Source organism: Mirounga angustirostris, unplaced genomic scaffold, assembly GCF_029215605.1.
Source record: "Mirounga angustirostris isolate CCGP_5_RB_7025 unplaced genomic scaffold, mMirAng1.0.hap1 SCAF_16, whole genome shotgun sequence".
In the NCBI taxonomy this organism is placed as follows: domain Eukaryota; kingdom Metazoa; phylum Chordata; class Mammalia; order Carnivora; family Phocidae; genus Mirounga; species Mirounga angustirostris.
Window position 1 is genome coordinate 35,321,853 of NW_026991724.1, and position 18,000 is coordinate 35,339,852.

Here is an 18,000-nt window from a genome sequence, read left to right on the forward strand (position 1 = left end):
TAGAATGTGATCAGGCAGTAGACTAGAACAAAGCCATACACTAGAGATTTAGGGTGTATTTTGATCTGTTAGAAGAAACTGTATCCCAAAATTTTAAAGAGAGAACAACTTATATATATATATATATATATATATATATATATATATATATATATATATATATATATATATACATATATATATATATACCAAAAAAAAGGGTAACTACTATGAAGGGATAGAATATGACTCTAAAAATGAAAAATATTTTTTAAAAAAGGATTGAGAAGATGTTGGTTGAAAAAGGGAAAAAGAAAAATTCAAAAGAAAAAAAGAAAATTAAAAAAATTAACTTTGAAAGACTAAAGAATCATGGGAAAAAAGCCATGAATTCTATGTGCCGTATTTGGAGTTCTGCCATTCTCATTGATCGGTATACTTGGTCTTGGCTGGCTGTTCTCACTGATCTTCTGGGGGAGGGGCCTGTTGCCATGGTTTCCAAATGTCTTTGCTGGAGGCAGAATTGCCCCACCCTTGGTGGTCCGGGCTAAGGAATCTGCTAGGGTTTGCTCTCTGGAGCTTTTGTTCCCTGCAAGCTCTCCATACAGCTTTGGAGGACAAGAGTGAAAATGGCAGCCTCCCAATCTCCACCCCAGAGGAGGCGAGAGCTCGGGGTCCTACTCCTCAGTGAGACCCCAGAGAAAAGCAGTCAATCACTCCCGTCTCCCCAGTCTCCAGCCGTTCCAGATTTAAAGTGCTCACCCGGCCTGTGACCGAGCGTTTCTATCTCTTGCGCAGGACCCCGTGTGGAGTCTCCAAACCCAGCAGATCCCTGTAGAGTCTCCAAACCCAGCAGATCCCTGTGGTGCACTCCCGCGCCACTCCTTCCAGGGGAGTCTCCCCGGATCTGCCACTTGTTGGGTCCCTGCTGGAGGAGCAGGGGCCCAACTGTGCCGCGGATCACGGTTTATGGCAACCCCGAGCTGAGAGCTTGCGCCTCAGCTCCGTCTCTGCAGCCGGCTTCCCCACTCCAATACCTGGGAGCTCTGCCACACTCAGGCACCCCTGGTCTTTCTGTGACCCGAGGGTCCTGAGACCACACTGTCCCAGAGAGGGTTCCACCTCCCACTTAGCCACTGGAGTGACGTCCCTCAGCAGAGCCGACTTCTAAAATTTCTGATTTTGTGCTCTGCTGCTCTATCACTTGCCAATAGCGGCCGACAGAGACTCCCTCCCCCACCATGTATCTTCCCGAATATCACCTTGGATTCACTTCTCCGCACATCCTACCTCCCAGAAAGTGGTTTCTTTTCTGTTCAGAGTTGCTGCTATTGTTTTCTTCAATCTTCTGTTGAGTTCGTAGGTGTTCAGAATGGTTTAATCCCTATCCAGCTGAATTCCTGGCACCAGATGAAATTTAGGTCTCCTACTTCTCCGCCATCTTGCTCCTCCCCCCTCAGATTTACTTTTGTAGAAGACTTCTTTTCTAGGTATATAACTATACCACCTTAGAAAATACCAGGCAGGACGCCTGGGTGTCTCAGTTGGTTAAGGGACTACCTTGGGCTCAGGTCATGATCCTGGAGTACTGGGATCGAGTCCCACATCAGGCTCCCGGCTCAGCCCGGAGCCTGCTTCTCCCTCTGACCCTCTCCCCTCTCATGCTGTTTCTCTCTCTCTAATAAATAAATAAATAAATAAATAAATAAAATCTTTTTTAAAAAAAAGAAAATATCAGGCATACAAATAGTGCTAATAAATGCTTGCCTAAATAATTATATTAAAACTTTCTGTAATAAAATATTCTTCAATTTGATGCATTCCACAAGTATTTGTTTTGTTCTTATTCTAAGCTTAGCACAAGTTAAGTCTATGAAATGGTTTAGCCCTGTATAAGTTCATAGTCTACTTAGGGAGACAGAGTTGCAGGCAACTTAATCACATAATGTTACCAAACTCTTATCTTTATGCCAAAATGTTGGGAGGAGATGGTAAGTGCTACAAAGATTCAAAAAAGGGAACTGACCAACACGGTATGAAGTTTTACATTCTGTACAAAATAATAAAAATTAAGAAACACTGATAAAGTACACCTGAAAACAGTATAAAATAAAATCAACACAAAACCACAAATGAAGATAGACATTTTGATTAGCATCTTTGTGTACGCTGTCTACCGTAGGGTGACCTCTGATACTTTGCTGCATTTAATTTCTTATTACTATCTTATTAATTTCATATATATCAAAGTAGGATGTCACTATAAATCCAGAGTGTTCTATAAGTAACAGTGGGTCCTCATTACCCTCCATTCTGTTGAGGCTGGAGAATATCCAACAGAAGCTGTTTAATTTCACTCGGTGACAGCTGATACAAGTCTCTGGCTGGCTTGTCTCCACTACGGATCTGTAATTCATATTTCATAGCATGGATGATCCACCTGAAAGAAAACAGGAGAAGCATGAATCAGTAACTCTTGAAATAAAATCACCTTGTGCTTCTCACAACAATGCCCTTAACAGCACTGACCCATTGAAAGGGGAATATGAAGAAAAAACCATCTGAATTTTCTGAACCACTGATATAATTACTTCCATCAAGAATACATGACATGATCGATTCTTAAAAAAGAGGCCTGCTCTTGCACATGCGGCAAGGTAGTAAACACGAAAATAGGTAAGGACTTAGGTTCTTCTTAAATGAGATTCTACCAACTTGGTATGAAAGTATACTGTGTACAATAGCTGCTACGCTATTATTTTCATAATACTAGATATATGCAAAAAACAAGTAGGATAAAAACAATTCATTGGAATTGGAAATGGGCTGATATATGCTATTACATAAATGTTCCTTTCCCAGGAAGGACAAGCACTTACACCTATTTCCTTTACTTTGCAGGCATCCCCTTGTCATTGGAGGGGACAGAGAAGTATCTGCCTTTGAGGTACAAGGACACAGTTAGTCATAATCATATGAGTATATTAGAGAATGTACTTTAACCAATAGATTTCAAAAGAATCTCCTTTACAGATATTTAAATGCTGTTCATGTACCTATTCTTAAAGAATCTATTCTTTAATAGATAAATGCTGTTCATAAAATAATTACTTTTACTGCAGAAGAAGCTTTAATATAATTACTTAGGCAACTGGAGTACTACTTGTGTGCCTTGTATTTTCCAAGGTAAAATATTTGATTATTTCATATGTAAATTATTTCACTTTTTAATTTAAGAAGTTTTTAATAAGTATTTTTACACTTTCATCTCATTTCTTTCATTTACTGTATTCTGAGGAAAGAACTTAGATAAACTAGTTATGCAAACCAAGGAAAACAATGGAAATAATACCGTGCCTTAGGGGACCAGAACTCTATACACCATTAGGAAGAGCTAGGGAATTAGCTTTACACAGCAGATTCCCAAACTTTATCCTTAAATCCTTCGGTGAACACTGAATAAAAAACAGACAATGCAGCTCAGCACCTAGAAAGAATGTGCCTTCACTCACCCATGATACTTTGTCTCCCAAAGGGAAGCTGTGTAGCCAATCCACTGGGAGAAACATCTAGTTACAGCAGTGAAGATTTAAAGTGCCTAAGTTACTGCACTCAAATATGTCATTATCTTTGTCCTGATACACTTTGAAAGACAAGCTACAAGGCTATTGCAGGTATAGAGGATGAAAAAGTTGGGTGGAAATAATCAAAAGATTAAAGTCCTTCTTTCTGCCAAGGCTGCTTTGCAAAACAACACTGATGCATCCTCACGGGATACCTTTAATGTCTCTCAGAGGAAAAGAATAAGAAAAGCGTGAAGCCTTCCCAGCTGAGCCCAGGTGATATAACCCTGGCGTATGTCCCTGCCTGCTGGGCCAGCCCACACGCCACAAGGCAAATGTCCCTGTTCTATGACTGCTCCATTCTCACTGCCATCTGCTAAAGCAACTCTCAGTTCTTTTTCCTATCCTCTGCCGTATTCTTTGTTGTTGTCATTTCTGGCAGTTAGGAATTTAACTAGTCTACCAGTTAATTGCACTGAGATGCATGAAAGATAAACAAGGACAGAATATAATAATTTATTATTATTACTACTATTACTGTTGATAGTACATAATAAATATTTAATAGTTGCTCACTAGTAAGAACAATAAAGATGACAAAAAAGCATTTACAAACAACAAAATAAACAAAATGTTATATCAGCTTAAAAGCCACAAGGATATAGTTACTTCGGATGCTTTGATGTTAAAGTTGCTTATGAAATTAGCTGTTAAAATAATATTTCAGTTATAATAAACTGCTCCATGGACCTCTCTTTAAATTAAAAAAAAAACGTTTTTAATTTTACAGGTTATAATTGTCCTCTATTATTTTCTTTCTTTATTTAACATTTAACATTTACATTTGAGGCAACTTAGTATAAAAGAAAGAACATCAAATTAAAAATCTAAAGACCTGCCTTTTGGTCTCAACAAGTCAATGGCATGAAAAGAAAAGTAGGGGTTAGGGGCCCTATTCTGGACATAACAAATGCCACATGTGGGCCTTGTTTGGGATCCTATTTTTTTTTTTTTTTAAGTTCTTTTGGGGACAACCACAGAAATCTGAATAAGAACTGGGTATTAGGTGATATTAAGGAATTACTGCTAATTTTGTTGGGTGTGGTAATGGTATTGTGATTATTAAGAAAATGTCCTTTTTAAGATATATATACTTATTAAAATATTGAGGAGTAAAAGTAAAAATATCTGGAATTTGCTGTATAATCTACAGCCAAAAAGAAAAAAGAAAGATGAAGCAAATATAGCAAATGTAAATTGCTAACAATTGCCTATACCCATTTTAATAATGGGCACATGGGTATTTACCAAATTATTCTATTATTAAACATTTAAATTTTTTATGATGAAAAGCAAAAACAATAAAGATAGGCTTAAATATCAATTCTGTCACCAACTGTGTCCCATTGGCAAATTATTTTTCAAATGGGAATATCACTATTACTTGTTCAGCTCATTTTATGGAATTATTTTGAGGAACAAATAAGACAATGTATGTTAAAAAGCTTTTGAAATTACAGAGTCATAAAAAATGTTAGCAAACTCCTTTTTCAAAATTTTTATTGTTATGTTAATCACCATACATTACATCATTAGTTTTTGATGTAGTGTTCCATGATTCATTGTTTGTGCATAACACCCAGTGCTCCATGCAGAACGTGCCCTCTTTAATACCCATCACCAGGCTAACCCATCCTCCCACCCCCCTCCCCTCTAGAACCCTCAGTTTGTTTTTCAGAGTCCATCGTCTCTCATGGTTCGTCTCCCCCTCCGATTTCCTCCCCTTCATTCTTCCCCTCCTGCTATCTTCTTTTTTTTTTTTCTTAACATGTATTGCATTATTTGTTCCAGAGGTACAGATTTGTGATTCAAAGTCTTGCGCAATTCACAGCGCTCATCATAGCACATACCCTCCCCAGTGTCTATCACCCAGCCACCCCATCCCTCCCACCCCACCCCCAACTCCAGCAACCCTCAGTTTGTTTCCTGAGATTAAGAATTCCTCATATCAGTGAGGTCATATGATACATGTCTTTCTCTGATTGACTTATTTGTTAGCAAACTCCTTTTATTCGACCTCTGAGATTCAGGTCGGAGAAAGGTAATACAATTTTTACACTGAAGTCTTGGAGTTACTTAAGCAAGGGCCAAATCCACTTCAGGAGGTGTCCCCTTCTAAAATAAATAACTTTAAAATTTAAAAAAAAACTAACTTTCTAAAGTCCTCCAAAACTTGAGTTATTAAAACTGAACATTATTTATCACATTTACCTTTTAAAATCTTTAGTAACATAAATAAAGATAGTTGGAGATCTAAAAATTTCCCTCAGGTTTTTTCCTTCTGTTCACAAAATCTCAGTAGTTCTGTGAGCCAAATTATAGAAAACATTGTACTCAACAGTCACCAAAGAAAGAAGGTGACTGTTTTTCACACATTCTAGCACAAATGAATATAACTTATCTGCCAGATTATTAAAATACATTTATTCATTCAAAAATGTTGGCCAAACTAATCTTTTTAGCTCGGAATTCTTCAAAGGACTAAAAAACCAGCAAAAGTCTTAGACATAAAATACTATACAGCAGTCAGAGACAGAGAATGTAAATTACCAAGTGAGAAACACAGTTAAAAAATTCAAAGACATTTAATCCATTTTTAGAACTACTAATATAAAAGGGCATTAATTTCTTTGCATGAGAATATCTCACTTCCTACCCTCATTCCCGCTGACAAAGTCATCAAATCTTATTTGAAAATTTCGATGTAAAAGCAGTTAATGCAAAATGGGGAAAGAAAAAGCAAGCAAGCAAAAAAGGTCAAAAGAATGAAGGTTATCCTTGGACCACATCCGTATAGATTCAGTCTGTCTAAAGAACCAGGGACATGCTCTACTTGCCAATAAGCAAATGAGAAAGTGGCAGATACACACGACTGACCAGATCAACCTTCATGTGTATCAAGGTTTGACTTGAGGACAATGAAGTCCTCAGCACTGCTGGGAAAGTATGAAAAGGTGGGGTAGTATTCCTATATAGTCCTAGGGATAACCTTATCCTTCAACTCTCTTGTTGTGAGGTTAGTAAACATATTGTGTATGTATTGGTATTTTTCTTTCCAACATGCCCCAATCAAGGAGTGAAATATACAATAAAGTACATGGAAATCTGACATCACTGGTAAACCAGGACAGCTGACACTTTCTGAAAACATGCCTCTGATTCATAGCAACTTTAAAAATAGTTATTTTGAGCCAATTTGAAGATACTAAGAAGTGTTTGCCAAGTTTGCTGTTAAACAAGTGAATGTATAACTCTCTGCAAGCATTTACTAAGCCATATAAGAGGAGATGGGAAAATTGGGCAGGAAGGGACTTTTTTGCTTGATTCGTATTAATACAGAGAGGGTGATAATTTGATAAGGCAAACCGAGCTTCCTGTCTGGTAACTGGAGAACAATGACTCACTCACTCTACCCCTGAAATAATCAGAATAGAGGTAGGAGAGCTCCATCATCTCACTTCCTCACCTCATATCAAATGTCAAAAACAAAGACCTTTGAATGAGTACCAAGCCATGCTAATGAACTCAGACCTCTAATTACCTCCTCCTTTCTTTTACTGCACAAGCAATGTTATAGTCTAGTACCTATGACACCAATGGCCTTCTCTAAGCATCAGATGTGTGATCCACAGACCCAGTTGTGGGCATCAGAAGACAAGACATGTCCGAAGCATAATTGCTTACAGAGGATGTCCTGGCAGTATGAAAAGCAGAGATAAAAAAGGCCTGATAACATATATCCTCAGGGGTGGTCTCCCACTAAAGCGTGACTGACAGACCTAGAGCAGAAAGCAGTTGATTGGAGGTCTTTACAGTAATGGGCCTGTCAGGAACTTGATCTATTTCAACATGAAAGCTGGAGCACAAATCAATAATGAGATAGCAAATCAAATCATTATCAGACTAGAATACCATTCCTGTGAGCAGGTTAATTTTGTTCACAGGAGTGCCTGATAGCAGTAATGTTGAGAAACTGCACTGGCAGAATTAACCTTGGAAAAAAGAGAAAAGAAACATGGTAGCATTGATTTAAAGCAACTGAGGCAGCGGTGATGTAAATAAATAAATTTTAAAAACCCAAAAACCTCAGAGACAAAGGTTAAAACAGAGAGATAAAAGCACACATAGTGCGGAGGAACTCTGGGTAAAGGTACCATGACTAAAACAAACATTCTTATTTCTTATGTCCATTCAGCCTAGTGAATGTTGGCATTTCAGGAGGAATATGGTATTAAAAGCTGACTGAACTATCCATCTCTTTATTCACAATCAACAAGAGAAACAATAGGAAAAAGTTAGATATGAATGAGTCTGAAATGCTTTAATTAACCTTTAAAGAAGTAAAAAAATAATGTTTTCTATAACACCCCCCCCTTTCTTTTAAAATCATGCTGCAATCACTGTAATACACAAAGGGGTGATTTAGAGGGGAAACAAGTTCAACAGTGTATAAGAAATTTGACATTCAAGGACCCTATAAATGAATACTTTGCTCATCATTAAATTAAAACCTTCTAGGGACTAACTTAAGGTAAATTCTTTTTTTTTTTTTTTTTTTTTTAATTTTTTTATTCTTATGTTAATCCCCTTACATTACAACATTAGTTTTAGATGAAGTGTTCCATGATTCATTGTTTGTGCACAACACCCAGTGCTCCATGCAGAATGTGCCCTCCTAAATACCCACCACCAGGCTAACCCATCCTCCCACCCCCCTCCCCTCTAGAACCCTGTTTGTTTTTCAGAGTCCATCGTCTCTCATGGTTCGTCTACCCCTCCGATTTCCCCCGCTTCATTCTTCCCCTCCTGCTACCTTCTTCTTCTTCTTCTTCTTTTTTTTTTTTCTTAACATATATTGCATTATTTGTTTCAGAGGTACAGATCTGAGATTCAACAGTCTTGCACAATTCACAGCGCTTACCAGAGCACATACACTCCCCAGTGTCTATCACCCAGTCACCCCATCCCTCCCACCCCACCCCCCACTCCAACAACACTCAGTTTGTTTCCTGCGATTAAGAATTCCTCATATCAGTGAGATCATATGATACATGTCTTTCTCTGTTTGACTTATTTCACTCAACATAATACCCTCCAGTTCCATCCACGTTGTTGCAAATGGCAATATCTCATTCCTTTTGATGGCTGCATAATATTCCATTGTATATATATACCACATCTTCTTTATCCATTCATCTGTCGATGGACATCTTGGCTCTTTCCACAGTTTGGCTATTGTGGACATTGCTGCTATAAACATCGGGGTGCACGTACCCCTTCGGATCCCTACTTTTGTATCTTTGGGGTAAATACCCAGTAGTGCAATTGCTGGATCATATGGTAGCTCTATTTTCAACTTTTTGAGGAACCTCCATACAGTTTTCCAGAGTGGCTGCACCAGTTTGCATTCCCACCAACAGTGTAGGAGGGTTCCCCTTTCTCCGCATCCCCGCCAACATCTGTCGTTTCCTGACTTGTTAATTTTAGCCATTCTGACTGGTGTGAGGTGATACCTCATTGAGGTTTTGATTTGGATTTCCCTGATGCCGAGCGATATTGAGCACTTTTTCATGTGTCTGTTGGCCATTTGGATGTCTTCTTTGGAAAAATGTCTGTTCATGTCTTCTGCCCATTTCTTAATTGGATTCTTTGTTCTTTGGGTGTTGAGTTTGATGAGTTCTTTATAGATTTTGGATACTAGCCCTTTATGTGATATGTCATTTGCAAATATCTTCTCCCATTCTGTCGGCTGTCTTTTGGTTTTCTTAACTGTTTCCTTTGCTTTGCAAAAGCTTTTTATCTTGATGAAGTCCCAATAGTTCATTTTTGCCCTTGCTTCCCTTGCCTTTGGCGATGTTTCTAGGAAGAAGTTGCTTCGGCTGAGGTCAAAGAGGTTGCTGCCTGTGTTCTCCTTTAGGATTTGGATGGACTCCTGTCTCACATTGAGGTCTTTCAGCCATTTGGAGTCTATTTTTGTGTGTGGTGTAAGGAAGTGGTCCAGTTTCATTCTTCTGCATGTGGCTATCCAATTTTCCCAACACCATTTGTTGAAGAGACTGTCTTTGTTCCATTGGACATTCTTTCCTGCTTTGTCGAAGATTAGTTGACCATAGAGTTGAGGGTCCATTTCTGGGCTCTCTATTCTGTTCCATTGATCTATGTGTCTGTTTTTGTGCCAGTACCATGCTGTCTTGATGATGACAGCTTTGTAATAGAGCTGGAAGTCCGGAATTGTGATGCCACCGGCTTTGCTTTTCTTTTTCAATATTCCTCTGGCTATGCGGGGTCTTTTCTGGTTCCATACAAATTTTAGGATGATTTGTTCCATTTCTTTGAAAAAAGTGGATGGTATTTTGATGGGGATTGCATTGAATGTGTAGATTGCTCTAGGTAGCATTGACATCTTCACAATATTTGTTCTTCCAATCCATGAGCATGGAACGTTTTTCCATTTCTTTGTGTCTTCCTCAATTTCTTTCATGAGTATTTTATAGTTTTCTGAGTAAAGATCCTTTGTCTCTTTGGTTAGATTTATTCCTAGGTATCTTATGGTTTTGGGTGCAATTGTAAATGGGATCGACTCCTTAATTTCTCTTTCTTCTGTCTTGTTGTTGGTGTATAGGAATGCCACTGACTTCTGTGCATTGATTTTATATCCTGCCACTTTACTGAATTCCTGTATGAGTTCTAGCAGTTTTGGGGTGGAGTCTTTTGGGTTTTCCACATAAAGTATCATATCATCTGCAAAGAGTGAGAGTTTGACTTCTTCTTTGCCAATTTGGATGCCTTTGATTTCTTTTTGTTGTCTGATTGCTGTGGCTAGGACTTCCAATACTATGTTGAATAGCAGTGGTGAGAGTGGACATCCCTGCCGCGTTCCTGACCTTAGGGGGAAAGCTCTCAGTTTTTCCCCATTGAGAATAATATTTGCTGTAGGTTTTTCATAGATGGCTTTTATGATATTGAGGTATGTACCCTCTATCCCTATACTCTGAAGAGTTTTGATCAAGAAAGGATGCTGTACTTTGTCAAAAGCTTTTTCTGCATCTATTGAGAGGATCATATGATTCTTGTTCTTTCCTTTGTTAATGTACTGTATCACATTGATTGATTTGCGGATGTTGAACCAACCTTGCAGCCCAGGGATAAATCCCACTTGGTCATGGTGAATAATCCTTTTAATGTACTGTTGGATCCTATTGGCTAGTATTTTGGTGAGAATTTTTGCATCCATGTTCATCAGGGATATTGGTCTGTAATTCTCCTTTTTGATGGGGTCTTTGTCTGGTTTGGGGATCAAGGTAATGCTGGCCTCATAAAATGAGTTTGGAAGTTTTCCTTCCGTTTCGATTTTTTGGAACAGTTTCAGAAGAATAGGTATTAATTCTTCTTGAAATGTTTGGTAGAATTCCCCTGGGAAGCCATCTGGCCCTGGGCTTTTGTTTTTTGGGAGATTTTTGATGACTGCTTCAATTTCCTTAGTGGTTATAGGTCTGTTCAGGTTTTCTATTTCATCCTGGTTCAGTTTTGGTAGTTGATACATCTCTAGGAATGCATCCATCTCTTCCAGGTTATCTAATTTGCTGGCATAGGGTTGCTCATAATATGTTCTTATAATTGTTTGTATTTCTTTGGTGTTGGTTGTGATCTCTCCTCTTTCATTCATGATTTTGTTGATTTGGGTCATTTCTCTTCTCTTTTTGATAAGTCTGGCCAGGGGTTTATCAATCTTGTTAAGGTAAATTCTTGTAAAGAAACATATAAGTACGTTTCTGCAGCTGGCAGTAAACTAACATGCAAGGAAACCTTTCACTTAGGGAGCTGAGATCTGAGTAAAATTGATTAAGGATAAAGTGCAATAAAAATATATTAAAAAGATACAAAAATATCTTTTTCCTTTACAGAGACATGATAATTGTACTTCTCTAGTGTTGCCTGATATCCCTAGACTAGAACCAAGGTTCCGAAACCTTTCTGTTAATGTGGTCGAAGAGCACTATGGGCACAGGAATAAGGGGATTTTGGAGGGTTTGCCAAGTATTTCATGAGGGATGATCAAGTGATGGAGGGGTGAGACCATGTTACATGGCAGCAGAGCATCCAAAAGGGATTTTGAGTTAAGGTTTTGCATGAAATGCTTGGGGATCACTGCATTGGGTTCTCAAGGAGAAACAACCATGGCAAAAAGGGATACCTCTAGGTATCCCTCATATCTTATGGGAGCAGAAGGTCTTTGCAAGCCTAGGACTGGAAGATGAGAGAGAGAGAGAGAGAGAGAGAATGTGTGATGGATGGGAGAGGTTCCTCCTTCTTGGGATTTCTGGCATGTATAAAGATACATACTCCAAAAGCCACATGATAGAGGACCTCAAATTACTGAATGTCACGGCAATACTGTTGAAGCTTTACGAAACATCTTCACATTCCTTACCCAGGATCCTCACAATCCAATGAGGAAGACCAAGCAAGGATAGCTTCCCTATTTTATAGACAAGAGAGCTGGAATAGGGGCTGGGGAAACATGAACACTGGAGAAATTCACTCTAGGTTCAAATCCTGATTTGTGGTCTTCGACCTTGGGCAAGTTACTTTGCTAAATTTTCACAGTATTTTATACATTTCTTGCAGTGTACAAGGAGCTAATTTAGAATCAGTTCCAAATCATCTCCATTGGTTTGGTCTCATGATGAATAGAGGGGCAAAATCTCACTTCTTATGTTAACTTCTAACTCTTCAGGCTCCTTGGTGTGCCTTGCACTGTATAGTGCTAAACACTACTAATGCCAGATTAAAGGGGTGATAAACAAAAGATGAAAACCATCTGGAGCCAATGCACATCATAGTTGTTACATGAATACTTGAATACAAAATGGGTCATAAGTTGAAATCATGTAGAAGAGACCTTAAAGGTCATAAGGATTTAGGAAAACAGCAATGTCTGTTCCCCTGAGAAAACAGCAACAGTTTACATAAGTGAAAACATACATAAAGTGCTTAGGATCAAAGAACAAGAACTTTGAAGTCAGGCAGAATCTGGGTTTGGATCCCACTTTGACATACTGGTTTGACTAAGACAGGTCATCTAAGCTTTCTGAATCTTGATTAGTTGATTTTAAAATGGGGGACTAGTGCCTACCTCAAAGTTGTTGAATCGATTAAGTCAGATAATATATGTGAAGTATTTTAGCATACTGCATAGTATATAGTAGGCATTCAATAAATCATATTTGTGGTTATGTTGGAAGAGGAGGAGGAAATAGTGTATCATAGTGAACTTCTGAGTGCAATAACCATGTTATTCATATGCATATCCCCTTAGATCCTTATTGGGAATGCTGTTTAGAGAGGTACCATGATAAGGCAACTTGTACCATACTGATGTGATTAACTGTACCACTCCATTAATAAATGAAGGGAGAAGAGTGCTATATCCTTCTACCATCTACATGTATAAGTGGATTTTCATATAAACAAGACATTGTTTAACTTGGTAATTTCCTGAAGGACATGACTTGTCCAAATGAACTGCATTTATCAAAAGTAAAAGAGTCCTTAATCATAGGAAACAAACTGAGGGTTGCTGGAGGGGAGGGGTGTGGGGGGCATGGGATAACTGGATGATGGACATTGAGGAGGGCACGTGATGTAATGAGCACTGGGTGTTACATGCAACTGATGAATCACTAAACTCTACCTCTGAAACTAATAATACACTATATGTTAATTAATTGGATTTAAATTAAAAATAGAAAAAAAATTAAAGAAAGGAAGTAATTTTAAAAAAAGTAAAAGAGTCCTTTATTTCTTTATCTAATGAGCACAGAGACATGCTATCATTTGTTTTTCCTAGATTCCCCATCACTGGCTCAAGCAAGCTATCTGAACCTGCTTATAACCTATATATTAAACAATCTGATTGTCAAATTATATTGAACATCTCTTGTGAGCAAGACCCTGACACAGACAGGAAGATAAGATGTAGTCCCTATCCTTAGCAGAAGTAAATTTCTCAAATAAATTATACCTTATTAAAAAAACAGACTTCTCTCCAACTGAAAATGTACCAGTATTTAGAGCTAAATCTGTGAGCCCCACGTGAGAGGAAAATACACACTAATATACACATTAATGAGTTGGGCTGGGACACTGTTAATACTCACAATGGAAATATAATGCCACGATTAATTCCAGGATTAGTTTCAGGACAATGAATAATTAAAATTTCATGGCAAATCTTCATTAGGAGGTTTTCTGCTATCGTTAAATACTAAGTTACATGTTGCTGTCCTGACATTTTTATTCTGGGTGGCACAGTTTAAGGAAAAAAAAGTACATTATTTCTCATGGAAGGCACTGAACATATAGAGTAGCAGATACACAAATAGGAAGAAAAGTATTTTTAGAATAAATTAAACATATTCCATTTCCATGAAGAGAAATTTCAGGTCAGATTTGAATTCAAAAAAGAAAATTCCATGGACTTTTGGAAGAACATAAATTAGCCTAAAATGCTGAATAAGCAGTAAAGGAAAAACTACTACAGGCTGAAAAACATAGCATTGGAAGTAAAACTGTGGGAAACTGTTAACTTTTACTCTAAGACTTTGTTTAAACCTCTGCAAGATGACTATCACTTAAAGAGGCTCTCTGAATGGAACATTTATTACAAAGAATGTGCTTTGGAAGAGTTATAACCTTTGCTTCTCAGTCAGGTTCAGAGAAATACCTGAGCCTGGGACAATAGAGTACTTTCAATACCCAGTGTGGATACAGAGAATCACATTTCCTTTCATTTACAGACAACTTACATGAAAGACCCATTTCTGTATCCTTATATGTAGTCAAGGGGTTGGAGTTAAAAATATTAGAGCAAGCAGACTGAACAAATCAGGGTATGATTCAAAGTTCTTATAATTGATTTGGAATACCTCTAAATCTTCGAAAGGAACAATTTTAAGGGGTAAAAATTAAGGTCAAGTTCTATGCTGAGTGAATTCAATTCTTGATCAAAAGAAAGGGGAGAAAAAGTGAGAAATTCACCTGAAATATATTAGAATTGAAATCAGGCCAACAGTTTAAAAACAATAACTTCACATGCAAAACTTTAAATAAAACTGAAAAATATAACTTATAAGTAGAAATCTCCTAGAGAAAATAACTAACACCAATTTTATGTTTATTTTTCAGATATTTTCCCATACATACATTATATATATATGTATAGTATTATTATTGTTCTCTTATTAAAAAATAGAACAATACATTTGCAACTTAGTTATTTTTTCACTTAATTTATCTTGGATATTTATAAATGTCAGTATAGACTTTCTCTTGTTATGTAACGGCTGAACAGCATTTTACTGTCTGGCTATAATAATTTATTTAAACTATTATGTCCTGCTGATGGATATCTAGGTTGTTCCCAAGGTTTCATTATTTCAAACACTGCTGAAATGAAGACTGCTATAAAACATGTCTAAATTCCTAGAATGAGAATTGTTGAATCAAGAGGTATGCAGATACTGCCAAATAAGCAACTAGTTTTTTTACATGTAATTTTTTCAAGGAAAAACTGGGCAGTCGTTTTTCATAAAGTGCTTCATACTCATGCACAAAATTAAAACTAAGAAATGAGAGGGAAATCAATCCAACACAAAGAAGAAAGGAAAAAAATAACAAAAAGAAAGCATGGTAAAGAGAAAACAAAATGATAGGAATGAATAAGTCAAAATAGAAAAGAAATGGCACAAATACAAAATACATATTTCTATGAAAAGATAATCTCAAAAATAAATACAGCATAGATGCTGAATATAAAAGATATACCTATACTAAATGAAAAAAGAACATTAAAGGTAAAGAGAGAGAAGACAGTATATTAAGCTAATAATGACAGAAGAAAGCAGGCATGGGAATAATATCAGACAGAAAATGATTTGGTATATTTTATGTATTGTAATAGTATCATGGTTATGTTTTTAAAAAGTCTTTGTCTCTTAGAGATACACACTCAAGTATTTACAGATGAGATATGATGGATTTGCTTTAAACCTGGAAGGGGTTTGGGTGGGGTAAGTAATTGGGAGGGTAGGAGTGAAATAAAATTGGCCATAGGATGATATTGTTGAAGCTGAGTGAAAGTATGGGCACAGAGGCTTTATTATACTAGTTGCTATAATTTTGTAGATGTTTGAAATTAAAAAAATACTTTTAAATGAATTCAAGTAGAAAATAAATGGCACAAAAGAAGATATATTGTTAAAATTATAAAGTAACATGGACAAAAAAACTTTAAAATATACAAAACAAAACTGGAAAAAAAATGCGAGGAGACAAATCCATAATTAAAATGAGAAATTTTTAAGACTTTTTACCAAAAACTGAGGATCAAGTAGAACAGAAATAGTAAAGATACTAATGATCCAATTATATCACCAGCATGCTATACACTTATTCATACTCACACACTCACATATATTTGTGCCTGACAGTCTCACTATTCTTTTTAAACACTAGAGGAACAGCCCCCTCCGCAAATTGGCCATATATTAGATTACTCTATATACTTCAGTATTGTTTGATTCTTATAGATAGGTATTCATGTATGTGATAATCAAAAAAACATTAAAGAAAAGAAATATTTATACTTTGGTTGTGGCAGGTTTTTAAAACACATTCTCTCATTCCATCTCACATAAAACAATGAGCCTGGTATGAAGGTGAGGCTGGAGAGGCTCAGTCATTTATCCCAGGTCACTAAAGTGGTAAGTGGCAGCCAGGACTTACACTCAGTTCTGCTGAATGCCAGAGCCTAGTCAGGCTGCCTGACCATGCTGCCTCACAAAATTCTCGATTAAGAAGATTCAAGATCACCAGACCCTTACTTTTAATTTCTCCTTCAAACAGAACACTTAAGATTTTAATGATTAAAAATCAGATTCTGGTAGAAAATGGATGCAGTAGAATATTCTGAAAAAGACAAAAATTTTTACTTCAGTGTGTCTTCCTGATACCCAGTTTTACTGAAAATCATTCTTCTCTTAAGGCTTATCCATTTTATTTACAGGAATTTTTACAAGTACTAATGCTTAGTGGTATTTTTTTGTTTTTTGTTTTTTAAAAACATGATGCATTTGTTTAAATCCTTGGAGTTCGATTTCATCAGAGAACAGTGTTACTTCATTATGTCTAACATGGAAATTTAAAAAACAGGAAGATTCTTTCAGGCCACAGGTATTTATTTCTTCACACCACCAGATGTTGCCTCTATTACTCTGGGTAAAGATGTGCTTTCCTAGATACCCACCAGGCCTGGGGCAGGCCATGTCTGTTGGAGGACAACTCTTTATGCAAATGCAAAGCACTTTACTCACCCAATTCGTATTTTCAGCATGCCACTGAATAACTCAGGGTTATTGGAGATGATCCAGCCAATATGGATGACCAGTTCTTGCTGAATGACCGCCTCCCTCTCATCATGGGTATTACACTTGTAATAGATGATGTTCTTAATCACTCTTGGAGACAAAGGATTAGAGATAACCTCTTCTTCATGCCCAAAGGCACCCAGAGTTACCTATAAGTGGCAGAATTTTATTGCAAAAATTTCCTAGCAACTAAAAGATAAGAGAAAATATTCAAGGCTCAGGATGACTGGCAGGTTGAAATTACTCTACGAGAGCTAGGGAATTAGGTAGAATAACTGTTCCTGCTATTTATTTAAAATGGCTTTCAAAGCATGACTCCCACTAGGGTTCATGATGGTTCACAGTCTGGTCTAAAATATAAGGGCAGGTAAGGGCCCCAGTTAGGGAAGTGAAGGTGAGTGGATAAAAGTAGGGAAGGAATATAAATAACTATTAAGAGAAAATTATTCTGAATGACTTTAGTACTAGAAACTCTCCAGAGAAACCAAAATACATTGGATAGTTTTACTTTACTGCACAGTCTACACAATTTAGTATTTGAGAGTATATTTTTCACTTCTTTTATAGTTTCTCATGTGGAACTTTTGTTCTTTAACAACACTATAACCTTTTCAAAGGCAGATGCGAGGTTATATAGTTCTAGTGTAGCCCCCACTTATCTCAGCATAGGGCTAGGCACCTAGTGAGTATTAAGATACTTGTTGATCTATCTCGCACCTGTGGAGGGGGATAAACGAGGCTGCCCACAAGCCTAGGAAATGAGAAAGCACAGAGGGAAATGACAACAAAAACTCAAAGCAGAGAGTGCTGCTGAAACTGGTAAAGAGGAATACTCTGCATCTCTCTCCTCTGTCCTTGGCATCCTGCCTCCCAGAGAAGTCTGCACCCCCTCTTTCCTCCTGATTACCCCCTCCCTCTCTCTTCTATGGACAAGTGCACAATTATAAGAGGCAGGAAAATGAAGAGCATAT

General features: G+C 37.2%; 1 protein-coding gene across 6 annotated transcripts in view; it reads right to left on the reverse strand.

Moving 5' to 3' along the window:
- The window catches only part of PHKB (phosphorylase kinase regulatory subunit beta), a 318,702-nt gene that overhangs the window by 16,304 nt on the left and 284,398 nt on the right, over positions 1–18,000 (reverse strand). For all 6 annotated transcript variants that reach the window (XM_064580840.1, XM_064580837.1, XM_064580838.1 and 3 more), the window contains 2 exons: positions 16,976–17,178; positions 2,285–2,419 (listed from right to left, as the gene is read on the reverse strand). In XM_064580840.1, the coding sequence (XP_064436910.1) occupies positions 2,285–2,419; positions 16,976–17,178 (338 nt within the window). The remainder of the gene's footprint in view (positions 1–2,284; positions 2,420–16,975; positions 17,179–18,000) is intronic.